The following is a 27109-nucleotide window of genomic DNA, read 5'->3' as shown; positions in this document are numbered from 1 at the left end:
TTTCTAATTTTAAAAATATATCAACTATAAAAATTAAATAAGTTTTGATCCTGTTGGATTTATAGGGTAATTGTATAGTTACCTATATAGGTATGTTACGTGTCTTCACTGGGTCTTAATTTACGCCTGGCAAACGAAATGGAGGGGTCGGTATATCGCATATAGTTCTTAAATGGGGAATGAAGATACCTATTCCCCCCTATGTTAACATGCGTCAGTTACATGGAACTCGTAGGACAGATACAAAGCCCATAGATTCTTACCGTAAATAGGCACATTAAGCGACCTCTCCTATAGTATAATTATCTGCTCTAGATCGTTCCAACACACTAGAAGGTCAAGTCGCCCGCGATAGATCCACTTCACAATTCCCATGCCTCCGCACGCCCCCCCAATCGATCCCGTCGAAGAAGATCTAGAATCTATAGCAGAGCAAGCTAACCACTAGGAACAGGGTCCAAGCAACACCCATGTGTGAGCCTCAGCAACGGGACATTTCGCAACATTTAATACGTTAGGTAAGTGTACGTACGTGTAGTGGACGCGCGCCAAGACGTTGCAATCCTGCGGATAACACAATACCGGGTCAAGCTTATTTACCTAGACTCGCATCGTCTGGGCCAGCCAACCAGCGCGGGCGACAGTGCCCGGAATGGTAAAAACCCTTAGTTAGGAACATTTTCGTCCACATTGGGGGGTCCGTGGGGCAATAGGGGTAGCATTCAAGGTAACTGACCATACCGCTAGTCTAGATTATTTGGATAGCTGTCTTCCATAGTTACAAGAGCGGAAACTCTACCTTCTGCTATGATGGAGAATTAAGAATCAATTCTATTCGATTGTCAATACCTTACGTATTCAATATCAACTAAAGACGATGGATAGTAGCCTTTTTTTAGTCCTCTACCAGGGTCTCCACTACAGAAAAGCCTGGATAAACGAAAACGACGCTGTTCCAGCAGCTGTTGATCGGTCCGAGATAATGCAAATGTCCTCATTGATAATACGAACTATGCTAACCTAAGCAAAAGCTCATATCATCCTAAACCCCGCGAATTCTATAATGGGTTGCTCCCCGAGCCCCCGCCCGCGAAATGCCAAGAACGCCGTATTGTGATATCCTCACTGAGACCTGACCGCCGGAAACCGTCCATGTTTTACAAATATAGGCCGTGATGAAATCTCTCCGGTTCCCCCGGTCCGATATTTCTTCTATTAGTTTCGTCATATTGCAAAGGTGTAGAAAACGTTACTCGTCTTTCCGGTGCCAAGAGTTGTCTCCAAGCGAAACCGATCAAGAGTCGGGCGTCTTCCAGGCAGGCTTTTTGCACTCCCCCATTGCGTCAATCCAGTCGTTGATGCCCTTCAAGTGCCAACCACTGACCCATTTGGCTTTAGCATCGCCATTATCAGGCGGCATCTTAGGCGCACCCAATTTAAAGCTCTTTGCCGTACAGCATACATCCTCGTGCCAGCGGTACTGGAAGCAGGATCGATTCCGCTTCTTCTCGTTCATGGTCTTCTTCCACTCTTCCCGGGCTGCAGCGTCGCTAGGTGAAGTGTCCTCAGCAACCTCCGTGTCGTTAGCAGTGCTAGGGGCGTTATCTTCGCGTTCTATGATTCCTCGTATATCCCATTCTTCTTCATCTGGGACATCCTGGGACTCGCAGACCTTCGCACAGTTCTCCCATGATTTCCATGCCTCCTTTTCAACATCATTCATCTCTTCCTCTTTCTTCTGTCGGTCGCGTGAATGCCCATCCGCATGTTGTTGAGCCTCGGGATCTGGATTGAGGTAGCACACATCATCTGAGAGGTTATCCCAGTTTTCTCGCGATACCTGCATTTTTGGTCGGATCAGGCCATCGTATATGTCCTTGATCAGAAGAACGCGCTATCAAGCGGTTAATTTTGAGACTCACGCGTGATTTACCCGAGATTGGACAGGAAAAGAATCAAGGCGATCATGGAAGAGGGGAGATAAAACCACACTTACATCAGTCTTGCGCGTCTGCTCAAATTGCCACACGTTACTGATTTCCTCCGCATTCATATGATGCATAGTAAAAATCGGCTCACACCAATGGCCGGGTCCATAAGGGAGTGTACTCGGCTTTTCACCGTTGATCATGGGCCAAACCTGCCGGATTTTAACCTTCTCATACTCTTCTAAGGCCTGCGCCAGCATCAAGTCACCACAGCATTCATGAGCCCCCTTAACATTATACTGCTTGACCACACCTGGGTGATATTCAATCAAATGCTTCAATAGCGTCCCGCTAAGTATATACCCGGAACCTCCATGGGCAAATGGAGTTCCCCCAATAAAGCTTCGGCTGCCGAGATAGAGTTTCTCACGAGGGTTTAAGCCGGACTCGGTCTTCAGCCAATGTACAATATTGGCCCAGAAGATATAGGTATCAGCCTCAGCGAATATATACCAGTCTCGGCCTGGACGCATCCTCCAAGTCTGTTCCATCATTGGGAGAAATTTGTACTTGTCCAAATTCCACGCCTTTTGTCCGTCCCTCTTCGCATCAACGCATGACTTCTGCGATACGGGGCATTCCTTTTGGTCGCGGTAAAGGTCGAAATCAGCATTGTGGGCCTTGGCAGATTCGTCAACCTCGGCGAGAGCATCGTGAATATGGTAAGGTCCAACTTGTTGTTCCTATGATCCGGTTAGCATCCCTGAATATCTTGAGCTGTAATGTCGTTTCGATGCCGATATTAAAAAGAAAAATAGGATATAAGGCATCGCACCATGTCAGAAAAGATGAGAAAGTCGGGAAGACAGTTCATAGTTGTTAGAAGATGAACGGGCATTTTATCGAAGGTTTCTGTTGCGCCCGTCTTCATTACCAGGAGTATGCCGTCGGTATCGGGAAAACTGGCGCAAGGGTTGCTAGCATTGTAATATTGGTTGACCGTTTCCTCATTCCCTTCGGAATACAATGTGTTGTTGTATACTGAGCTACCAAAGTAGCTCGTGACGCTCTTGTAATAATCACGAGCATATCCGAACGAGGATTCATCCCATTGCGAACGAATATGGACGTAAGTCGCGATTAAGGTCAGGATGGCAACGCTGCCAAAGACCCTTAGCCGGCGAGAACTGGGTGGGACAATCATGATGATAGCAGGCGCCTTGATTGTTGTAAGGCGGGTGGCATTAAGAGGGGAATTATCGAAGCGAGCGACAGGGCGAAAACATTGATAAGGCAATCCCACTTAAACAGGCCTGCGGACTTGTGAGAATTAACGTAGGATCTAGGTAACTGCTACGTAGAATGAAGAATAATGGGGTCGAAAAATCCCAAAAAGAAGTCCCAGGTGGGATGGAAGTAACCTAGAAATCATAACCACAAGTCAAAGGAGAGGTTTGAAAGAGACTTGCGCAAAAAAATAAAATAAAATACGATCTGGACCTTTTGGATAGGCAAGTGGAGGTTTGCGCTTACCTACATGTACAGAATATACATGCCATACATCTAGGTACCTAGATTGACCTGACTGGGTAAGAGGTACGAAGGCACTTTAGATATGTAGTACAGCAAGTGCTAACAAGTGTTAGGTAGAGAATACTGCAGGCATAGCTTGTACCTAGCTTAGCGTCCTGGCGTGTTAAAAAAATAATAATATCTAGGCCTGCTAGGAAGACCTTGCGACGAGTATTGATTAGGCCGGGTTACCCGGTCTGGATCTGCGGTCGTACTTTCAAAGTGGAGATATACGGATGGTTAATGCCTGAGTAGGTTAGTTATTTCTATTGTCATCAGCTCGTATCGTCCTACAAATGACAAGAAATTAGGAATACATCAGCAAACCCCCCATTACATATGTAGGTGGTATGCATGTAAAAAAAAAAAAAAAAAAAGTATTTAAGATTTTCTGTACTTGATTGATACATGTAAGTCTATTGTACGCGTATGTCAAATTGATCTGCCTATATACTTTCCATTCCTATTATTCAAAATGCTAATTAAAGAAGTGATGAGGCGGCAGGGCGGGTAGCAGTTTATTACACTAATGCCGTGCTACCCACGGTCTCAGTTGTCCCCGGCCATCCCCGTATCATCAGCTCCAACCGCCAGTCGCACCCCTTGCCGATGTTGCTAGATTATGTCATATGTTTTTATTCGCGTCTTTGAGGTCTCACAATCGGATCACCTATATGAATGAGTAACGAGGTTCATACGGATAAAGTATACTATTAAATATTTCTCGCTACATCCTAAATACCTATAATTAACCAAATCCCAATTTCTCAAAAGTAGAGTAACCCTTAATAGCCCCTAACTAACCTTCAAAAGCTGCACGTCATAATCATACACAACATCGAAAAACTCAACACCACCCGTCACCAAACATTAAGTTCGACATTGTTAAGGTTTGACATTTAAACCCTAACTACATGTAGATATGCTTATTATTTAGTTTTTAATATGCTTCGTAAAAGCTGGGGAGAAAATACCTGTGCGTCATGATTCTTTCAACGCCAAGCGCTTAGTTTAATGATATACCCTATCATATACGAGATAGGAGGGATGACTATAACATTTCTAACCTACAAGAGCCTATCCATATTTCTAGTTTTATTAAAGCTGAGATGATTTTTATACGACGTCGCATTGCGTAACTTTTATAAGAGGTATCTAAAATGTCAATAGAACGAAAACGAAGCTGTTAACCTAAGGATTGCCAGGGTTTCAATCACGAATCCTGATGGTTTCAAAATGCGCCGTTTCTCTACCGAATTTCGTAAGATCTGTCTTGATCTAAATCTGAAAGCTGGTAATATCACGTGAATCAAGATATTAGATCTCTACAGTATCTGAAATTAGTATATACTGTAAGGTAGATACGGATCTAACTTGGCTTAGATAAGTGCTACATATATGCATATATGAGGTAAGCAGTTAATATGTATGGTCCAAGCTTTGCGGAGCCCCGTCTACCCGTAACTTGACGCGGTTCACGCCGTAGCTTCTATCTTCGCAGCTTGTGGGCAGGTCTGCATGCGGTAATCGCGTCACTCTCCCGCACCTCACGGTCCTCACCCACAGGTCCTCACCTACCACACCACCAGAGAAAAATCACAATTACACCTGACCTTACCTTTTCACTCCATTCGCATCTATAGGCGCAAATATCAACCACTATATTCTAGATCGTGTTATCACCTATACCTAGCCCATACCCTTATAATTGGTAGGACACTATCGTATAAGCTCTCCATTTCGCGATATCTCCAATTCCGACAAGCTCCATCATAACAATTACAATCCAATAACAATTCCATACAACTACTATCACAATGGCAGAGCCAACTCCAACTGATACTACTATATTATCAGCCATCCCATCTGCTGTCGCATCAGCGGTCGCATCAGCTGCCGGTACTCCCCAGTCTCTACCTCCTATGGATCCTGATGAGCGCGCCAAGTCCTTGCATGTGTCGCTGGCCGACCTGACGGCGAGGGCGAACGCGCTGTATGCGCAGAAGAAGTATGAAGATGCAGCCGAAGTCTTCTCCCAGGCTACCGAAATGCAGGCCGAGATCAATGGCGAGATGGCCCCCGAAAATGCGGATATTCTATTTCTTTACGGTCGCAGCCTCTTCAAGGTTGGCCAGAGCAAGAGCGACGTCTTAGGTGGAAAGCCCACTGGCGAAAAGAAGTCTAATGGTGCCGCGGACAAGAAATCGAAGGGGAAAAAATCTCAGACCGAAGTGTCGACTACCAATACGACCAAAAACGAGAAGACCGAGGCGGAGGGAAGGGCTTGCTAAGAATGGAAGTGAGAGCGAAAAGGTACCTGATGCTAAGAAACCGCTTTTCCAATTTACAGGTGACGAGGAGTTTGAGGACTCGGACGAGGAAGAGGAGGCTGAAGGCGAGGAAGAAGAAGACGATGATGATCTGGCTGTCGCGTTTGAGATTCTAGACTTAGCACGTGTGCTTTTCGAGAAGTCTTTGGAACGAGAAGAGGAAGACACTTCAGAAGGGAAGGGAAAGGAAAAGGTTGAAGAGGATAGCCCTGCCGTCAAGCATATCAAGGAACGACTTGCAGATACCCATGATCTTCTAGCAGAGATCTCCCTCGAAAATGAGAAGTACGATAACTCTCACTTGTCACCTCTATTCGCCTACTTGTACTAACAGTAGCATAGGTATCCACTAGCAATTAACGATTGCCGTGCCTCTCTAAAGTACAAAGAGGGTCTCTATTCTCAAGAGTCAGAGGTGATAGCCGAAGCACACTTTAAACTTTCGTTGGCTCTCGAATTTGCATCCGTTACTACAAACGCTGAAGACGAAGCCGGTGCGGGACCAAAACCAGTCGACGAAGACTTGCGGAAAGAAGCGGCTGAAGAGTTGGAGAAGGCTATCGCGAGCACAAAACTCAAGCTTGACGCCAAAGAGGTCGATCTCGCGATGCTCCACGCGCCTGAGGATAACGACGCTACACGGAAGCAGATCGCCGAGGTTAAGGAGTTGATCGTGGACATGGAGCAACGGGTGAGTTTTTCACTTCCCCGTACACTCCCTAGTGTCGCGGTATGAGAACGGTGTGACAAATAAGACTAACTGCTATCAATAAAGCTTGTCGAGCTCCGAAAACCCCCCATGGACGTCAACTCGGTTCTCGCATCTGACGACACCATGCTCGGAGTACTCGGTACGGCGCTGGGCGAGTCGACCGCGAATAAGGAAGCGAGACTTGAGGAAGCGAAGAAGGGTGCCAAGGATGTATCCGGCCTAGTGCGCAAGAAGGCTAAAGATGATACCAAATCCGAAACCGAGCAAGCGAAGGGGACGAACGGAAAGCGCAAGGCTGAGGACACCGCGCCAGGTGAGGAAGAGACCAAGAAAACTAAGGTCGAAGAACCCACACAGTCCTAACGGCCGAGGTGAAGCAAGCGGAAGGAGTGAGGAAAAAATCGCAAGCTTGGACACCAGAACACACTCTAGCCGTTACTCTCCTGAGTTCTAGGTGGGCTCTCTGGGATCGTAAATAGTCGCTAAAAGGGCAGTCAAAGGGGAGTTGTACATTATTATGTAAAACAAAAGGGCTTCAACGAAGAAGTACCATGGGGTAGGCATATCAAGATCTATACTATCAGACGTCAAAGGCTATGGCAGAAGAAGAAAAGGGGAAGATACGTATGAGGAATAGTGATCCCTGTTCTTAGCTTCCTTAGGTAGGAAGGCGAATCGCATTCTGTGCTATATAATATATTTGCTTTATGGTGCAGTGATACAAGTATTAAGCATTCCCTTCTATAACTTCTATAGGATGTATTGCTACTGACGCTGTGGCTACGAAGGAGTTATTTGCTTACACCTCCAACTACATATCTCACACATAGAGGTATAGATAGATAGTCACCGTAACTAAAAAAAAATTGATGGTAAATATCCTCTAATGATTTTCATTTCTACCAAGCACCCATAGAAACCGCTAAGTAGGTACCTTAACGAACACGCAACTCAGTTGTATCAGCCAGGGGTGTCAACATCAAATCAAAAGAATACAAATAAAAAAAAACCAGCAAAAACCGCAACCAGAAACGCCGCAGAACTCCCAGACAGTGCTTGCTGTTTTGCTATGTGCTGACCGCCCATTGGAAAACGGTGGCGGTAGCAGCATGCTGGACGTACTCATACAAATAGGCTAGGTAGGAAAGGCATTGTCTCCATATCTATGCCTATCCCCCAAAATATTGTAGAAAATGGAAGAGAGGTAAAGAGAAACAAGTGATGTAAACCCATGTCATGCCCGTCGTGCTTTCTTCCTAGAGATGAGACCTTTTTCATCTTGAAATCCGTTCTGCCCCTATTCGAGAGGATTCGCCAACCGTCTCGCCACCGTATATCCGCCGGTATCGCGACGTTGAAAGATAGGGTGACAGGAACCCGGATTCCCCTGATCTAGTCTCGCCTCTTGGAGAGGTATCAGGTTCAGACGTCAGTACAGACAACTCCGTCGACGACTCCTGCGCCACTTCCATAGCTAAATCATTCCGACTCTGCCATCCCGTGCTCCCAACAGGCGTCAGCCCGCGCAAATTCGTCCCCTACGACAGATCGCGACCGGTCGCCATACCTATCGTTGGGCCGGACGCCTTGCCTTTGCCCTTCGCGGCCGCGGAGGATGGGGCGTTGTTCCACGATAGATAGGTGTGGTCACCGAGCTTCCGGGGCTTGATAAGATTCGTGACGAGGAACACTAACGCTAATACGATACAGAAGCCACCGACAACGAGCCACAGAATACCTAGGAAGTTGTTTTTGCCGCCCATGACGGACAGCGTTGTAATGACAATACTCTTCCTGCCCTGGTACTGATCCGTACGGAAATCTGTTTTGGTGTGTTAGTGGGTTCATGCAAAGCTACGGTCAAAATATGCAGGGATAACTTACTATCAATAATATCCATAGAATAGATACCTATTCTCATAGGGCTCGTATCGTTCCGCATATACAGTTTGCTGAAAGTCGGCAAACCCGCTGTACGCATCCACACAATGAAGTGTTCGTCTTCGTGCAAGTTGGGCGGAGGATTTTCAGTAGAATAGTTGCCATCGGGATACCGGATCTGCCAGTTAGGGGGCGGGACGATTCCGGTATAGTCGGTGCTCACCCTGGGCTTATATAGCTCTTTATCCGATTCCCAGGCGATCGAAGTGTTCTTCATAACATAAGTCTCGTTACCCTCTGGACCATTTGAACCTGGTGGGTTCAAAAATATGGGGCTTTGGAACGTGTCGTTGAATAACGAGTTGGCAATCAGGCCACAAGGATAATAAGCTCTCGAGTTCGGATGTGTACCATTAGTTGTAGCTAGGGGCTCGCAATTGGAATCAAAAACATCGACAAGTGAGACATCATCGCCGGCAAGCTGTTTATCAAAGAAGGACTGGACGTAGCGGCGATGATTTTGGTAAAAATTTTCAAGGCGGTAGTAGAGAAGAACTGGAGGGGCCATCTCTTCAGGTATCGCAAATGTCAGAGTGCACTTGGTGAGATTCTGAACAAGGTGGTTGCCATAACTTTGGTTAGTTAAAGAATGTTGCCACATGGCGTTGATTGTATTGTTATCTCTGAAAGATGGAAAGACCAAACTCGTGTCCATTAGTTTGGCTTCGTTGGTAGGAGAATTCCGAAAGCAGTCGGTGTAATCGATGCGAAGTTCTTTAACCTTGAAGACAAGCTGTCAGCAGTGATCCAGACGTTCGCGAAAGAAGGCATATCATACTGTAGAGCTAGCATAAATCAATAGTCCACCAATAGGTGCGCATATAATTCCTATGACGAAGAAGAGCGGAATGACCGTCTTAGGCGTGAGGATTGGCTGCCATGCCTTCAATCGTTGCTGGCGAAACGCGGTATTCGCGGGTCTTCTGCTCTTCTTCTTCTCCTTGGTGTTGTCGATACTCTCGGGGGGCGACGAGTCGTCCATTGTGGACTATTGAGATATGAAATACTTTAGTTCTATGAAATATCGAGGAGAATGATGGTGGGGACAAGGCGTCAGGTAGTTCGCGATAGAGCTGTGATCGGGGGGGGCCTGGAGTTTACGTCGCCCGTCTAATGAGGGACTCGGGACCCGGGGCAGCCGGGAAGTTCGTCGCTCGGTCTCGGAAATTAACACTCAATCGGACATGGAAGCACTAAGTTTCAATATCGTATACACCAGTGCGACGACGAGAATATCGATTGTTGATAACAAGGTAATGTCCCAACGGTACGTTCGAAACAGAAAAGATTGATGTCGCAGACAAGAATCAGCCATGAATCTCCAGGGCTGATTGTCAGTGCGATTGCGTGGCTTAGCCAATGCCAGATACGAACTCCACTCTCCTTAATAAAGCACAGCCACCCTGCACAATTACAAAAGATGGACCCACTTGTAGCCAAGATGTGAGGTACCTATGTAGATCCACACGTGATTACCCCTGAGGCCACAGGAGACATTGTTCGAAGTGTAAACAACGTATTAGGCCAGAAGATTATAACAAACTGAATACCTCGTACTCATACTAGGTGTTATTTGAATATTCTAGGATTCCACTAATATACTAGCTATTTACAATATGAAACTTCATACAAAACATCGAAGGTCCCTACTGCCGCTTCTGGGACTCAATATTCTCTCCACCTTAAGTGATATAGGAAGTCTTAAAATAAGATGTTGTTAGTTTAACGTAGAACTTTCTATATCCCGGAAATTACAAAAACCAAAGGAACAAATACCTAAAACATTGAAGGATATACTTCCCCCCTAAGGTATGTTAAATATAAGAGGTAGCCCGTGTTATAACCGGTAGATACAAGTTTATACGTAATACAACTAACCGAAAAGCCCCAAGCCCTGAGTCATGACACGGTAGCATCAACCCCACTTGCTCAAAGTCGATAGGGGCTAGGAGGCTACGGGGTTTGACTTGGGTAGCCATATTCTATGGTTGATTACTATGTTAGATCATTGTACAACACCTAGGTAGGTAAGTATATTTAAAGGGCTTTGTTCTCACAGATCCAGTAGTTGGTTCTCGAAATTCGTTATGCCCTCAGTTTTCGCTTTTTAGGCATCTTACACCGTGTAAAAAAGAATGGCTTCAGAAATCCTTCTCAAAATTGAGGCTTTTCACTACAAGCTTGAATCCGTGACGGATGAGGCATTCGAAAACTATGTCTGTGAGGTTTTAATTCCTAAATGGGTCAGCATTATGAAGAGGCACAACGTGGTTCGCTATACATCCGTACGTCTTTCTTCCACAATCGTGTTTATAATGGATAGGAGTTCCAACTGACTCAGCACATAGACCATCACTCCCTCGTCCTTTGCCGAGCAATTTGGCCCAGCGCTTGCTAAAATCCGTCCGGATTGGTCAATGTTGGAGGCTCATTTCACTCGTACATATTATGTCCGCAACTTCGACGAAATGAAAGCAATCATAGGCGATCCTGACTACCAGGGGAAGGGGGGCAATATAGAAGTTGGATGGATTGATCCTTCCAAAGGATATGTTAAAGTCGGTTGGGAGACTGTGTATATAGAAAACGGCAAGGTTGTGAATATAGTTCTAGAGGAATGAAGTCTGCTTGGTGAAACTGGCATTTATAGCTCGATCAACATGTCGAAGAGGGGAATATAGGTTCCTATCATTACGGACAAACTACTGTTCCTCTATGATACCTGCGTCCACCTAAGTGTAAGATGATGCATATAGTCTCACGAAGTATATAAAGCCCGAAATGTACATGAGGACCTGCGAGATTGTCGAGCAAGAAACCCTTTAGCTACCGCGATATTTACCTACCTGATAGGTCTTGCTATTTTCGAAAAAGGGAAAGAGAAATTTAACGCGATTATTTCTCGGAATCTTGCAGTAGTGCTTATACGTTACGTCGGTATCAAGAAATGATATATGATAGATTAAATACTATAAGTTACTGCGGTTTCTGCAACGATGTAATTATACCATAACCCCTCGGTGGTATCCAGTCAAGTCATCATCTAGAAATTACCATTTAGTAACATTGGATACCCAGGTACCTACCTGTCTAAGATGCAGGATCCGGCAATTTACAACCCTATAATTGAGATGTATAAGAGTGCTCAGTAATCCATTTCTAGGTACATGACGCATATACGTCTCGCATATTTCAGGTAGGCTGATGATGGCTCCACAGCCGTATTTCCCTCTTATTTGCCCTATACTATTACTAGAGCAATTAGACGCGGAATCACAAATCGTGTATATTATCCCTTCTATTAAAGGGACTCCAAGCCTTATCACATTGCATCAAGCGACAAAGACGTTAAAGGGAGGGGAACATCAAATTGCTATACCAAATGGCGTTAACCTAAATATGAATATTAGGCCGTTTTAGACTATGTCCGCGCGGACCAACTGAATGCCCCTCGTTTCGTATACCGCAATTATCTCAATATTGATGCAGGACTACATGATAGAGGTATTTAGCGATGAGAATGTGGCAATGCTAGATCTATAAAAAAACACACACACAGGGATAGCATAATAGACATCTGGTCGCATTTAGATCAGCGAAGTGTGCTGGTATAACTCTGACCTACAACATTATCAACTCCTTCGCCGGAATCTGTTATTGCGGTATAAGACTTCATATAGATGCATCGCCGTCATGCCTTGACGCCAGCGTTTGTCTTAGGCGCGCCGTGACTTTTTGATATACCAGCCTTGGCACTAATCCACAATCATGTCCCGGCACAGGCCAGCTAGGTCGTGGGAGATTGATATCAGCGCCACTGTCAAGCAACAATTCAACAATTTCCTCATGCCCCAACTCCATGGCTAACTCGACGGGCCGACCGCATGAAAACCAGATCGGGTCTTTCCCTATGTTATACTCATATAGATCCCAAAGCAGACCATGGTAGCTGGCATTGACATCTGCCCCGGATGAGAGCAGCAGCCGAACTAGGTCCGTATTGCCTTTCTACCGCACGGACGAGTGGCGGTATAAATTCCTCCGATTCCGTCCGGTCGAAGAAATAGCAGCCGTTATCTTGGGGGTCCCAAGGAAGAGGCCGATCTGCTTCTTCGAATTCGCAACGGACGTTATTTTCCAGTAGAAGTTTGACCATTGGGATATCCTGCTGATATACGGCGAGGCCCAAAGCTCTCGTTGAGGCTACCCGATCAGTAGCTCGCACCAGGGCTTGGACGATTTCTCGATTCCCTTTTTCCACTGCCCTAACTAATGCAGGCCCTCCTTTATGCATTCCGCGGACGGCAAAATTCGGAAAATTCGCATCGGCCCCCTTTTCGAGGAAGAGCCTTACCAGAGGGAGGTTTCCTTCCTCCGCGGTCCATTCTAGTGGACTTACTCGCTTGGCACCAATCCTTATGTTCAAATCCATTCCATATTCCAACAGTTGTAAAACAGCACGATCGTGTCCGGCTTGCAATGCTACCTCGAGTACGTCTTGCTTATGGGTTTGACTAGGAATAGTGGGGTTTGCGCTCTCATCAATCACTGCACTGTCATGCTTTAGGGGTTCCACGTGTCGAAGAGGGACTGGCTTTTGTGCCTTAGTGAGGCGATTGTATAAGTCGAATTCACAGCGATCTTCGTCCTCTCGCACAATTGCTTGATGGGACCCCTGAGATGGAGAATTGCTAGTCCTAGGGGCCTTGGTAGATTCAAGTGAAGTTATCCAGTGAGATACAAAATCGTCCTTCTTCTCAGGAGGGTCGTTAACTCCATATTGCTTGAAGGAGCTGGAAACAAGTTTAGGGCGGAAAGTAGGCGTGTACTTCCGTTGAATGAGTTTATTCCAATCCATGCCGTCAAAAAAGGGATGAGATTTGACCTCTGAGGCACCTTCATTAGCCCCTAAACGCTGCTCGGGGTCGCGGTCAAGAAGCTTGGTTATCACATCCTTGGAAATAGGAGAGAAGGACTCGGGAAACCAGATACGTTGAGAGAGAATATTTTGGTGTATCTTATTGTAGTCCTCGTCATAGAATGGGGGTAGCCCTGTCAATATTTCGTAGAGGAAAACTCCTAATGTCCACCAGTCTGCTGTCCTGGATACAGATTGGCCAAGAAGTAATTCCGGTGCTGGATATTCAGGTGCCCCATGGTTTCCGCTCTTGATATCAGAATTGAAAAGACCGAAGCCGCATAGAACAATATGACCCAATAAATCAAGAAGAACATTTTTAGGCTTCAACCAGGAGAATACCTTACGAGTATCGTGTAGATATTCCAATGCACAGATAATCTCGGCAGCGTAGAGCCGTGATATATCGACATCGAAACATCTGACCTTCTGAAGTTGACTGAAAAGGGGCCCGCCGCCAATGTATGGGGAAAGGAGGATTAAACCCTCCGATGATTCGAAAGCAAACGAAAGCGGCGCTATAAAAGGATGGCTGACCTGGTAATCCCAAATGCTTTCCAATTTAGGTTGAGAATTAAACTGGGTTGTTCTAATCTTTGATTCGGCATATACCCGCTGGGTATCTTTCTTAATAATACCGGAGGTCCATACACCGAAGACGGGTCTTCCACGCTCGAAATCCCTCTCTTCTAACGCTCTATTTCCAGGGTTCGTATATTCAAAGCTAATGCGTAGCTTCCCCCTACCATCTTGTAGTTCCAGCCAACGTGCTTCGGACTGGTCAAGTGTGTCAAAGGGGTTTACCCGTGCTACACCCAGACAAATATCCTGACTCTTCAAAGAGTGACTAGGATCTCGAATGTAAAGATATATTGTCAACTCAGAAATGCTCGAAGCGTCAAATTTACATATCGCAAACTGGGACACCCATACGGGATTTTCAGTTGTCCCCCAGTAGCATTCGAGAGTCGCCTGAGATTTTTCATAATCTAAAAGCGCATACGGATAGCATCGCCCAGACACGAGGGCGGCGCCCCGCATGATGATTATGTTCCTCGCCGTTAAAGCGTTCCTTGTAATTATCCGCTACGGAAAGGCCGACGCCTTCATAAAGTGTTACTGTCAAAATGCCCCCTGGGCTTGGTGTAAAAGTTGATGGGCTACTCAACTTGATAGGACCGATGTCCGTCTCACTGATTTCTATGGAAGGGCATCAGCCACATAATAGGTACGTAGAATTGACAGGAGTTAACGTAGTGATAGTACCTACTTCTAGATAGTTTATAATTCATCTTGATGCTCACGTTCAACCATGTTGTGAAGCAAGAAAAATCTAGGGGGCTGGGGTCAATGGCATGTTCGGCTGTACGCAGCGAAAACATACCCCTGTAATTATGCAGGGTCTTGGCAGATTTAACGCAAGGTATGCATATTTTATAACAAGAATAAAAGGGCACGATATCATGAATACTTAGACTCGGAATATCCGAGTTGAATATACGTGCTGCAATTTCCTTCCATCCCGAAATCCAAGAAGCGCAGTCCAGTAAAAACTTCTGGAGATATTAATTGTAAGGCTAATGCCTTGTGCATATTTTAAGTAAACCTATTGACAACAACGTAACCTATAATGATCTGTTACCCGGGATGATAGCATTTGGGTAGTATGGCACGAGTCCCCAGAAAGACGACTGCCACAATTTATATCAAAGCCCAGGAAGTAAATAGCGGCAATATATCTTGATGCTCGTAAGAATCTAAACGTTAATGCTTTGACTTACAGATTCTTTTCTCTTATTAGAGTCGTAAGTATCATCAATACTACGAGCTCTTGGAAGCGTGAAAGACTCAACGATATCTCATGATAAGGTTCATAATAGATACCTGACTCGAATAGGAAGTATATTAGACTTTGAGTCGAATGAATAATCGTTCATTTAGACCGTGATATCTATCTACCTATTATATGATTCGACAAATCTACGTCAAGTATTCTCGTCTGAAGTATTCATGATATATTCTAGAACGTAATTGAGTACCCCGACTATGGGGTGGGATGTTTTAGAGACGAAAATAGGTATTTTTAATTCTTGAAGATGTTGTTTAGTAAATTTATCAGTGTAGCGAAGACTATGAGCTACTATAGCCTTACGACTTCAATAACAGGTAGGTAGTTAGTCATTTTCATATACTGGTATAACACTTGAATCGAGATGAATAGTTTCAAAGATGCGAACAGTCTATCTCTTAAAGCCATACGGTGTATGTTTATTGAATGTATATAGGATTCATCACCACAAGGCTTCCGTATTAGGTATGGGTTGCTTTCAACTAGAGAGATAAGCGATAACCTATGGAGTATGTAACTGCAGAGTTACAACGCATTACTACCGACGGCAATGAAGTTTCTGATGCATTTCGTACCTACCCACTTAGGCATGTCCATATGATCTATCTCGATCTCCAACACTTTCGGCAATACTCTCCCACGCTGTGATGTCAAGCCCGAAATCCCATATAGGAAGAAATGTGGGCAAGCCGTAGTAGGCACAGGTCCACATCATCAATCTCCACCTAATCCCGAAAACAAGCAAACCATTAAAGTGGACACTCCGCTGAGATACCCTTGTGATAGGAAGTTCTTAACTGATATAGGCATGTATGAAGTAAATGATCTTAAGGGGTCTATAAATGATCTTAAATCTAGATCTTAAATACCCTACTATACTTCAAATAGTCCAATCATGTATACATAGTACCATAGTTAGATTAAATACATATGTAGAAGCGTGAGTAGATCTGTGTGACGTCAGATAGCACGATCCATGTGACCCCCCATTGGGCGCAGCGGGTGCCAGCGGCATGCGCAGGTTGCAAGCGGGTACATACGAATTAGGCAATAAAATATCCCAACTCTGCAACTCTATTGGCTAACCACTCGTACCACCCTTGGTCGTTTTGTACCCCGTCCACCTCAGTGACAGACATCATTCAATTGAAGAAAAAAAAACCCCCTTTAATATTATCCTAAACCTTCAAGGGATATGCTTGATTACCTATGTGCTTAACCGTCCAATATTAAAGCTTCTGCTATTAACTTACGTTTTCATTTACTCTTCATGTACATATTATGACGTCTTAAAGTGATTTAAGTACTATCGTGAATCAATATTGCTGTAAGATATTAAGTACCTTGAGACACTATGAGTGCTCAATTGCCAAGTAAGAAAATCAGGACTATGATCGGATTTTATTTTTCAAATTTGGGCACAAAGCAAAGTTGCTTATACACTGATCATTAATACGGCTAGTTAGGTAGACTTAGCAGTAAGGGGTTTTCGTATTGCGTCACCATCAAGCAGGCAAAGGTAGAGTAAAGTAGTTCATAGTGAAATCAATCAAGCAAGCAAGGACCGAAAACTAGGCAGACCAAGTTAAGGTGAGAAATTAAGTATATTCGTATCAATTCATGTCCTTAGAGACTCCGTTCTATGTCGAAATAAGGCTGCGCCTAAAAGTAAAATCATTACTACCAAAGGGGTATCCTCCTGCCTAGTTTGCTGCGCCGAAAATCGTCTCCATTATTATACCCGTAATTTGGTACGGGTCAGCGTTTGACGCCGGACGTCGGTCCTCAAAGTAACCGTAGCCTTTGGCAGCACATTCTCGGGGAATGCGGATCGAGGCACCTCGGTTGGCGATACCGTAGCTGAACTGGTCAATGGTGCCAGTCTCATGTCTGCCAGTTAGACGCATCTCGTTGCCTTCACCGTAGACGGCAATGTGTTCCTTGTGTCGGCCTTCAAGCTTCTTGATCGCCGCTTCGATGTGCTATATAGGTTATTAGTAAATGATATAAATGATAGGCAGGCGCTTTTAGTCATACCTTCATGCCGCCTTCGACGCGCATTTCCTTGGTGGAGAAGTTGCTGTGGAGACCGGCACCGTTCCAGTCACCAGGGATGGGCTTAGGCTGGACTGAGATCTTGGCACCGAATTCCTCGGCAACACGGTGAAGGAGGAAGCGAGCCATCCAGAGCTGATCACCCATCTCGATTCCCTCGCAGGGGCCGACCTGGAATTCCCACTGGGCAGGCATAACTTCGGCGTTGGTACCCGAGATCTTGATGCCGGCATAAAGGCAAGCCTTGTAGTGAGCATCGACAATATCACGGCACATGACCCTGCCAGCGCCAACACCGCAGTAGTACGGTCCCTGAGGAGCAGGGTAGCCGTTCTTGGGCCATCCGTAGGGCCTGTCCTCCATGTCGAAGAGAGTGTACTCTTGCTCAAGACCAAACCACGGAACGTGCTCCGCATGGGCTTCCATCAGCTTGGCGCACTCGTGGCGGTGGTTGAACTTGTTGGGCGTGCCATCGGCGTTCCAGCATTCAGCAAGAACCAAGATGTTGGGAACACCTCGCATGGGGTCGGGGTAGACCGCAACGGGTCGTAGGTAGACATCGCTGTTGTCACCCGGAGCTTGGTCGGTGGAGGAACCGTCGAAGTTCCATACGGGAAGATCCTCGGGTTTGAAGTTACCGTCCTTAGGAATCGAGGTGATGGTCTAGATACGTGAATGTACAGTTAGCGCATATCCGCAGCCACACGGTACTGAAACGTGAAATAAAATCCAGCCTAGGATACAAAAGAGGCGGTACAGTATAATTGAATAATGATAGTAGTCGCCACTGGGCGCTGGATACGAATTATGACGCCGGTTGCCCACATGCCCACATGGTCACTTGCGCCACAATTAAGCGGGTGCCGGAAAGGCGCGCTGTCGACAAAGAATTACAGCGCGCAGCATTGTGGGTCGAGGGTATTCTCGGCAACATGAAGTGTAGCGAACAAGTGCCAAGTGGGCGAGGTCGGAGCAAGCCGGTTCTATTCTCGATCGAGTTTCGAACCAGTCAAGGCCTAAACAGGGATTTGCGAGCCTAGAAAACCCCCAAACTGACAACAGCCCACGAATTAAATCTCATGGGAGTTGATCAGAAATCAGGGTCCTCTCATATGTAGGTTCCGGCCAATTCCCGCGCAACTAGTAATGTGCCGAGAAGGGGCCTGACACGAGGGTATCATGTAACAGGAACGCAGGCCATTCGACCGAGATAATGGGAGAATGTACATAGATTAACGTACCTTGCTCTTAGAGCGCACATGGCCGTTAGCATCGATCCAGATGTACTCCGCCATGGCGTTTCCCTTCTGGTCGAGCTTCATGTACTTCATCAACTATCACGATAAGTCAGCACCATTGTTCGTAAGGCGGACAATCGCAGTCGTAGTCGCAACCACAGCCGCAATGGTGGTTGCCAATGGTGCGCTTTGTCCATGTGTTAGGGGTGATCGCGTGCTCACGTTCTCAGTGTACGAGACATAGTGGTTGTCGGCCTAGCAGAGGGATTCTGTTAGCAAATCTTCACGTAAATTGAGGGGTAATTGGCTGAGGATGGAAGGTCGGTGGGGTTTCGATGCAGGGAGAGGCTCACCATCTTTGCGGTATTGGAGTATTAAGTCGATTTAGGTGTAAGGTTTTATTTTCTGACGATACAAATTCGCAAACCGTGTGTTCTTGAAAGACAAACGTTGAACGAAAGAAGAATATTTATCGACGAAGGAGAGGAATGAAAGTTTGGGAGGAGAGGCGATAGGAGAGAATTAAAGAAGGAAGCAACTGCGGGGGACGCTGAGGCTTTTATGTGGGAATTTCCGTCAACCGGAGAGCGCCCTCTAACTGTGATCAAGGCAGGTACAACTCAAGGTTAATGTAAAAGATAAGGCGCCTTGTTCTAGCTCGTGGCGCTGAAAGTTCAGCGTAGAGGTACCTAAGGTAACAAATCGCACCTGCGTTGCCAGGATAATAGATGTATACAAGTGAATACTTAAATACATAAGTACCTCATATACAGGTACTAATATTGGATTGCACACTGTTACGCTATTAGTTGATACGCTGCAGGGGACTGTGGACTTCTATGCCCGCCTTCTGGAGCCTGGGGCTTAGGATGTCCCACAGTCCCATTTGCAGGTGCTCCTGCAACCTGTACACCTATACCGTTGCTGCCCCTCAATAGCTGATATGTCGCTTCCCATTAGTCCTCCCTGCCCTCCTTGCTTTAATCCTCCTACCCTTTTAGCAGTGGGGTTGATGGGGGTACATGATATGCATCTTAAGCATCTTCGACTTACACGCCGCCACTTATCAGTATCGTGTAGGTCAGCTTAGATACCTAACTTAACTTAAACTAACCTAGATAATTCGTGGTAGCCCATGGTCAGATTTTTAGCTGTTACTAGATTGGATGAAGTTATCTACCCAAGTTAGGTACCTAATGATACCCCCTTTTTTTGTGGCCTTCTAGAACTCTTGCCAACGTCTCTATTCCCTTAACCGCTACGATTATCCGGTTCAACTAACACCGCCTTGTGCCTGGAACATCGGATCCGATGTCGTGGAACCCGCCTCGAGTTGTCTAACACGTTGCCGTGCTGAATTCCCTTGCACCACGGATATCTAGAACGGTACCGAGCTCTATTATCGAGAGCCCAGCTTCATGACAACTCAACAGGACACCAACTTAACTTCCTAACTTCTCGTAACTATTATTTACCGTAACTACGTCTCTAAATTATTAATTTACAGAATTTAAGTATGACATTAACTATGCTGATCTTAGTGCCGGAACGGCTACGGGCTACGCAACATGTGCAGTAGGCTTTCTGCACACTCTATCAAAAGAGAAGCATCGTGGTCGATCACAACAAAACTGGTTCAGAGTTTTAAGACATGCGGTGGGAAACAGTCAATTCGAATTGGTTTTCAACAGCGCTTTGTAGGTATCAAGTCTGATATATGTTTACCTAACTACCCATCTCGCTGTTGGTTGACCCTTTATGTCACATTCAGTCCCTTGTATGTAACCTAGACGGGAGTGATTTCGTCACGTATCGTAGACTATCTTAGCACAGTAATAAAATTATTAGAAGTAAGACGAGTGAACTGACTCGAATATGGAGATGCCGCTTGACTTTTCTGAACCCGAATTGCCGCCGCCGCTAAGTTTCAATCTAACCATCTGATATTGTGGATATTTTCACGAACAAAGCAATAATGTGTGGGGAATATGGAAATATACTTAATTGTGTACTGAGCCAAGACTAAGGCCCGCGATTCGGACCATGGGGTTTTGAGTCATTAATTACGGTAATTCGGTGTTGTTCGAGTTTTTCTTTATTCAATTCGTCTCGAGTTGATCACTGCAAAGTCTGGTATTTGTTTGCTTATTGGTTGTGAAAGACGGAAAGCTAATGTTGAGGCAATATCTTTATATGCAGTTGTCCATAAGTAGAGGCGAGAGGCGTAAATTGTATCACCGAGATGTGTTGTATTGCCAACTTGCTTTTAGAATATAATAAATTTGCTCTCTTCTCGTTGTTTCTGCTTAGTTTGTTTGTTAGGTACCATGTATCAATAGTTGCACTGTAAACAAAAATTTCAGTTAATACAGTTAATATATTGTACTGTAACGATTGTAAATTTTGTATGTAGTTCGCTTAATCTCGAATCCTTTACTTTGGGTTTCGAGACATGCCTGGCCCTAGGCCGAACCCCCATTATCCAATTCAAAATTTGACAAATTGATTTCTTAACATCTACAGGGCTGTATGTAATTGAGTTACATTCAGATAATATTAAAGCCATGATATGACTTATTTTGAATGGCACCTTTCATCGTCCAACCACGAAACTCTTCTTTCAGCTTACGAAGTATTAAAGTATTGATATACATATATACATGGAAATAGCTGACCCCAAACTTTTGTATCAAGGTAGATTGCGGGGTTGGTGCGACACCAAAACATTTAGCGTTGTCACCGGCGTCTTATGTTATCGTCGGCTTGTAATTGGCTACTTGACCTTTCTATTGCTCAATTCCATCTAGTACGCAGTACGTAAGTATTCAGGGTGAGCAAGGTCTGCAATTGGACCCCTCCAACTCTATTTTTGGATAAGGAATTTTCAACTTTATTAATCCCTCACCGTTTGTTCTTGTCATTCCAGATCGTCTAAAAAATTCGAACTGTCTTTTTCTTCCACCTTCGTATTGCATGTTTTTTACCCAATCTGTTTTACCCCTTTTTACCACAGTTAGATCTCTTACCAAATGTCTTTCTCCCTTACGCGAAGCAATCAAATACGATACGGTGGCTTCAATCACCTGTTTCATTCTCCAACTCCCGTTAAGGAGCTGGCGCGTCTAAGCAATGATACATCAGGGCATAAATTTACTACCTTACCTACCAGGTAGGTAATATACGGTTATTCCTGATAATCGTAGCATCACGAGGACCTCTTCGACTACTTATCCTGGCTTTCTGGCCGCGAATTACAAGTGGTAAACCTCGAAATCATCATATCATATTATATAATACCTGGGATTTGCCTTTATAAGTATTGCTTTTCCCTTGTGACGAAAGAAATCACGGATCTGTGCAGTTGCACAAGTACCTAACCCCCTATTTTAAAGTATACTTATGTACGTTGCACGAGGAAGGAAGGCACCTGCAGGTAGGCCAAATCATGGACACGTGCTATACTATTCTACTGTTCCTGAGAGGAAAGAGAAGTCAAATTTAGAATTAGTAGGTGCTAGCTTGAAAAAATGGTAGGAACGGCAGCTGCATGCTGCCTTTATTTACGGTACCTAGGCAAGATATTACTTTAATCTTCGGGATGCATATGTAGGTATACACTCATTCATCAACTTACTGGGAGGTAATATACCACATTATCATCAATTTCCGTACATCTATCCCGATTCTTCCATATCGCCGTCTAGACATACTTTAATAACTATAATTATGTCCAAACTTCTAGCTAAGTTATGAACTGGACTGAAGGGAATCTCTCCCGCCATTCTAGGGGTAGGCAGCGCAACGAGTTACTTACGCGACAAAAGCAGCATTTTGCCAAGGTTCGCAATAATCTACTGAAAACCGACGTAAAGAGGAGTCCCGTGTCTATATCCTTCCTTGGAACTCAGTACTCGCGAGACCTAAAGCGCCGCAATGGTTCAAGTAGCGCAGCATATAAGTCACCTTCAAGTCCCCTTTTAGCAGAGAGGCGCAAGCGGGCTCATAGCTCCCTTGATAATCCAGATCATCAATCCTCCACGCAGGAGAAAAGAAAAAGGCTGTTGGATAAGGCAGACTGGGTTGGATTAAACTTGCAGCAGCCTATTGATATTACCTTCCCAAGGCAACTTCAGGCACCCACTGGTTCAAGATGGAGCAAAGTAGAACGCCCTCGAGTTCGCATGATTCGGAAGCACCATGAAGACTCACATACATCTCAACTAGGGGCCAACTATAATTCCCACGGCCCATCCCTGAAGATTCAAATCGGGAGTCAGGAGATCCTCCCAAATACTAGTATATCACCGCAGTCAAAAATAAAAAGATACAGTCTCGTACCACAGCCCATAACCAACTTAACACGGAGAAAATCGAATCTAACCTCAAGCCCGGGGCCCAGCCAAACCCGGCGCCCGTACGTAGTATCTAGGAACAGCCAGATCTCACAAGTGCGAAAGGGTGAACGTCGTAGGATAACAGGGGAACAGCCGGACGATGCGTACCCTGAGGCAATCAAGAAGTCCTTGTTTCCAGAAGAGCCAATCATGTTGTATATTCCTCTTCAATAATTTACGAACCGACTCCTCTCCGAGCCAATTATTTTACTGTACTTCGATGGACTCCCTCCGGCTCCGATGATCAGGGGAGCATGCAGGTGGAGATTGATCGCCCCTTGAGACCGGTTCCATTATCCCAAGAAACAGACGAGGAGATTTGGAAGAACTGGGTGTCTACTTCCTCAATGATCCAGTCAGTTAACGCCTCGGGTAACTCTCCAATTGCAGTATCATCTGTTAGTTCAAGAGCCGGTGTCTTGCCCTCTCACCTACAGAGACAGCTACCAAGCTATGATATCTCAAGCGAGGCAGAAATAAGCATAAGTTATCCGTCTCACGAGCCCAATATAGATGACCAAGAACCCCAAGTTACAACCCATGGAAGTCTCCATCAATCACCTGAGGGAAAACTAGATCATAGCAAAATCGAAACGCAGCCACCAGACGATAATGCCGTTTGGATGAAGTTTGCTTTGAGCGATAACAGCGATGAGTTAGAAGCAAGAGTGTTCGCAGAAGCTGCATATCAAGCTGCTGCAGAATTACGTCCTTCCGATACGCCTACAAACTTCAATGATACAGCTGAAACAATTGCGACTCATGGGACTAATCCGGCTAGCAATGGGAATCAGGATGAGAGCATTTCCTCTGGATACTCCGATGAAAGTCATGTGGCAACAAATGGCACCGTGGCCTCGGAATCGGTACCTAGCAATATAGTTACAATCGGCTCAATAAGTCAAATAGAATTGGAGCCTCGATTTCGCTTTGCGCAGCCGAGAACGTTCGTAGGGAAATTCGCTCATTCAAATGTCACTGCGACAGAAGGATCACACCTTCTATCTCATAGTAAGAAAAGGGGAGGTAGATCTAAGAAACGGGCCGCGGATGGGAGGGCAAATATCCGACGACTTCCAGATTTCGATGGGGATCCCATCGAAGAATTTGAAGATGACTAAAATACCTCCTATACTCGCTAAATTCTCAGCTATAAAAGGTAACCAATTAGTCGAATTTATAATGAATAGCTACCACAATGTCCACAATATTAAGCACCAATTGAAATTGGTAGAACTCGTGTAAACTGAGCAACTTCCTTATCATAAATCATGCCCTAAGATAGCCTACTGCCTTATAACCTACCTATGTTAGGTACCTAAAGTATACCGGAGTTTTTCGGCCGTTCAGGTTGGGACTTATTAAGACAACAATAGGGCGTAAGCATAAAAACCGGAACATATAAGTCAATATACAATATTCTTCTTCTTCTCTACATAACTCACAACTCACTTCCTAGTAGTCGACATTCATACGGCCAGGATCGTTACGTTTTTTTTTTTTTTTTTTTTTTTTTAAATCTTACACTTCATACTGCTTATCGCCAATTGGGCCGAGTAATTATGGCGCCCACGTCGGAGGTTGATTTATTTGCGCCCTTCGAGCGGGATGTCATACTCGAAATCCGGACGAGTAAAATGGAAATTATGCCAGGACTGAAGATTGAGACGGGTATAAACAAGAGGATTCGTACCGGCCGCATCCCCGTGACCTTCGTCGGACTTGATGCGGATGAGCACGATCTTGTATTCCACGGGGGCCCGGATAAAGCAATTCATGGGTGTAAGTCCGTGCGCCCCTAATTTGTAACTTGCCATGAGTTATCTACAACGATTCTAATATACTCTCCAGACTGCTGTTCTCACTATCCTACATGGCAAAAAGAGTTCCCTGAAGCTGCTACGCGTTTTAGGCCAGGCGGATTCGGGGAAAACTTTGTGACGGAGCGTAGTATGTACCTATTTTTTACCGTTATTTAATTGCCCCCCCTATTCAAGAATTCTGTCTTACCCCTCATAACTAGTGAATGAGCGTAATGTATGCATAGGCGACGTAGTATCCGTCGGTGACGATGGCGTATTGCTTCAGGTCAGCCTACCGCGGCAGCCATGCTTCAAGCTAAATCACCGGTTCCAACTCAAAAACTTCGCACCTAATACATACAAAACTAGCCGTACGGGTTGGTACTACAGGGTGCTACACGAGGGCACGGTACAGACTGGTGATGAGATCCGGCTTGTAGAGCGCAAATGGCCTGGATGGACTATCGAGCGCGTTCAAGAATATCTTCACCGAACTCAGGATAACGCTACTATGAACGAAGAGCTTGCTGCTATTTCTGATATGGGCGACGAGAGTAGGAAGGCATTCGAGCGACGCGTCGAGAAGCTTAAGTCTAAGCAGAGGCGCGCTGCCGCCGTACTCAACCAGAATGGAGATGAAGTAAAAGAGAAATGGCGCGACTTCAGAATCGTGGAGAAGAAAATTGAGACGCCACGTATCTCATCATTCATTTTAGAAGCACTACATCCTGACCCCGAGGCAGGGGAGATGCAACTCGGCGCGCATGCACGTCTTAGATTACCCAACGGGCTTCAGCGGTCCTACTCCATCGTCTCAGGCACGCCCAACCGCTTCGAACTAGGCATCGCCCTCGAGGAACCTAGCCGCGGCGGGTCCTCATATCTACATAGCACAGCGCAAATAGGCGATATCGTGCAGATCGGGCGTGTGACAACGGACGTCAAGCCCGCGGGATCAGCTAGCAACCACGTCTTCATCGCGGGCGGCATCGGTATCACGGCCTTCCTCAGCATGCTCGAGATGTATCGCAAAATCCACTGGGAGTCGACGCTGCACTACGGCGTGCGCGACGCATCTTCAGATGTTCCGTTCCGGTCACGGATTGAGGCGCTCAGCGACTCGGTGAAAATGTACGATCGCGCAAAGGGCCAGCGGATGGATATCGCAGCGATTTTTAGCGGCTTGCCGTGGAATTCCCACGTGTATGTGTGCGGGCCACAGCGCATGATGGACGAGGCGATACGAGAGGCGAAGGCGCGCGGGCTTGGCGAGGACGAGGTCCATTTTGAGGCCTTTGGGGCAGATACGAGCGGTGACCCGTTCGAGGTTGAGGTCACGTCGGCTCGGGAGAAGAGCAGTACAGTTTTGAAGGTAGGTGCAGAGGAGACGTTACTAGAGGTGCTGAAGAGGCATTTTGGGGATGATGATGTACCGTCTAGTTGTGAGGTAGGCAATTGCGGGACGTGTAAGGTGGTGCTGAAGAGTGGGCGTGTTGATCATAGGGGTACGTCGCTGATGGAGGAGGAGAGGAAGGATGCTATGCTGAGCTGTGTTAGCAGGGGTATTGGTAAGATTGCTATTGAGATATGAGGCGGTATTAAGTTAAGACCAGATAATACAATTCATAGTTACCGCAAGTAATTGTGGGAATTATACTCTTTTTGCTCCTCATCGTAGTCTCGTCTACTATGCCATTCTCAACCCCATTGGAATACGCCCCCTTTATAAGCCTAATAGCTAGTTATATGATAGATATTGATAGACCTATAAGATATCTCTTGACTGAGTTTAGCTACATATAAGAACTTGAGTACGCTTGAAGCAGATAGTTCAGACTTTTCTTCTTGAAGTGACTACGAGGTGAGAAGGTTTATTTTTCTACAAGATAGGTGCCCTTGCAGATATGTTATTACACAAACAGTCGATTCACAGTTAGCAGTCGATCTAGTTGCGGCCTGCGCAAAGGGCTTTGAATAACGAGGTTTTAACTTTATGAGACCGGATCTACGCCAGCAACTCTAGCGACCCCGAGTTGCTAGCAGTATGAAGTAGATTTTCTTGTCCAACATGACACTAGAAATATGTAGTAAATATATAGTATAAATGTGACCTCCTGTGCCGATTAATAGGTACCTAGGTAGGTAGGTAATGAGTTCAAGTGCTAATTCAATCACTCCAATGCCTCCTCTCTACTAACTGTAATACCCCACAACTCCCATTGCCATTGTTTGTTTCCATGCCACAGTATTCATGAAGCAAGTTAATGATACCTTTATGTCCGGATATAAGGGCCAAATCAAACGGTGTTTCATCGTATTCGTTTGGAGCATTAACATCTATTTCCCTAGTGTCCAGTAGTAATTTCACGA

At 45.5% G+C, this 27109-nt stretch overlaps 7 protein-coding genes across 9 annotated transcripts; 3 read left to right on the top strand and 4 right to left on the bottom strand.

Moving 5' to 3' along the window:
- Positions 1-1294: 1294 nt before the first annotated feature.
- On the bottom strand, positions 1295-3132 carry GL218_05327 (putative glycosyltransferase family 31 protein; the record flags this gene model as incomplete). Its single annotated transcript, XM_033581984.1, has 3 exons — positions 1295-1894; positions 1997-2671; positions 2764-3132. 3 exons carry the CDS (start codon positions 3130-3132, stop codon positions 1295-1297), a joined length of 1644 nt encoding a protein of 547 aa, XP_033434660.1.
- A 2185-nt stretch (positions 3133-5317) lies between these two features.
- On the top strand, positions 5318-6905 carry GL218_05326 (NASP-related protein sim3; the record flags this gene model as incomplete). The annotated part of the gene is made up of 4 exons (XM_033581983.1): positions 5318-5733; positions 5801-6115; positions 6173-6521; positions 6606-6905. 4 exons carry the CDS (start codon positions 5318-5320, stop codon positions 6903-6905), a joined length of 1380 nt encoding a protein of 459 aa, XP_033434659.1.
- Positions 6906-8080: 1175 nt separating this feature from the next.
- GL218_05325 (Meiotically up-regulated gene 89 protein) lies at positions 8081-9465 on the bottom strand (the record flags this gene model as incomplete). Its single annotated transcript, XM_033581982.1, has 3 exons — positions 8081-8364; positions 8427-9204; positions 9262-9465. 3 exons carry the CDS (start codon positions 9463-9465, stop codon positions 8081-8083), a joined length of 1266 nt encoding a protein of 421 aa, XP_033434662.1.
- A 1153-nt stretch (positions 9466-10618) lies between these two features.
- GL218_05324 (putative dimeric alpha-beta barrel protein) lies at positions 10619-11104 on the top strand (the record flags this gene model as incomplete). The annotated part of the gene is made up of 2 exons (XM_033581981.1): positions 10619-10768; positions 10832-11104. The coding sequence occupies 2 exons, from the start codon at positions 10619-10621 to the stop codon at positions 11102-11104; spliced, it is 423 nt and encodes a 140-aa protein (XP_033434661.1).
- Positions 11105-12402: 1298 nt separating this feature from the next.
- On the bottom strand, positions 12403-14442 carry GL218_05323 (the record flags this gene model as incomplete). Of its 2 annotated transcripts, none has more annotated exons than XM_033581980.1 (1): positions 12403-14442. In XM_033581980.1, the coding sequence occupies one exon, from the start codon at positions 14440-14442 to the stop codon at positions 12403-12405; it is 2040 nt and encodes a 679-aa protein (XP_033434665.1). The 2 variants fall into 2 exon arrangements, with proteins under 2 accessions (XP_033434665.1, XP_033434664.1); XM_033581979.1 differs by having other exon boundaries at positions 12403-13341.
- A 2511-nt stretch (positions 14443-16953) lies between these two features.
- On the bottom strand, positions 16954-18899 carry GL218_05322 (Glutamine synthetase; the record flags this gene model as incomplete). Its single annotated transcript, XM_033581978.1, has 5 exons — positions 16954-17232; positions 17288-17968; positions 18547-18639; positions 18766-18798; positions 18897-18899. 5 exons carry the CDS (start codon positions 18897-18899, stop codon positions 16954-16956), a joined length of 1089 nt encoding a protein of 362 aa, XP_033434663.1.
- A 5600-nt stretch (positions 18900-24499) lies between these two features.
- Positions 24500-26330, top strand: GL218_05321 (putative dioxygenase subunit beta YeaX; the record flags this gene model as incomplete). Of its 2 annotated transcripts, XM_033581976.1 has the most annotated exons (3): positions 24500-24719; positions 24789-24887; positions 24961-26330. In XM_033581976.1, the coding sequence occupies 3 exons, from the start codon at positions 24500-24502 to the stop codon at positions 26328-26330; spliced, it is 1689 nt and encodes a 562-aa protein (XP_033434671.1). The 2 variants fall into 2 exon arrangements, with proteins under 2 accessions (XP_033434671.1, XP_033434670.1); XM_033581977.1 differs by lacking the exons at positions 24500-24719; positions 24789-24887 and having other exon boundaries at positions 25251-26330.
- Positions 26331-27109: the final 779 nt, after the last annotated feature.

Source organism: Daldinia childiae (genome assembly GCF_008694065.1).
Source record: "Daldinia childiae strain JS-1345 chromosome Unknown Scaffold5, whole genome shotgun sequence".
Classification (NCBI taxonomy): Eukaryota; Fungi; Ascomycota; class Sordariomycetes; order Xylariales; family Hypoxylaceae; genus Daldinia; species Daldinia childiae.
The sequence above is the reverse complement of the archived record's forward strand: the minus strand, read 5'-3'. Positions and strand labels throughout refer to the sequence as shown.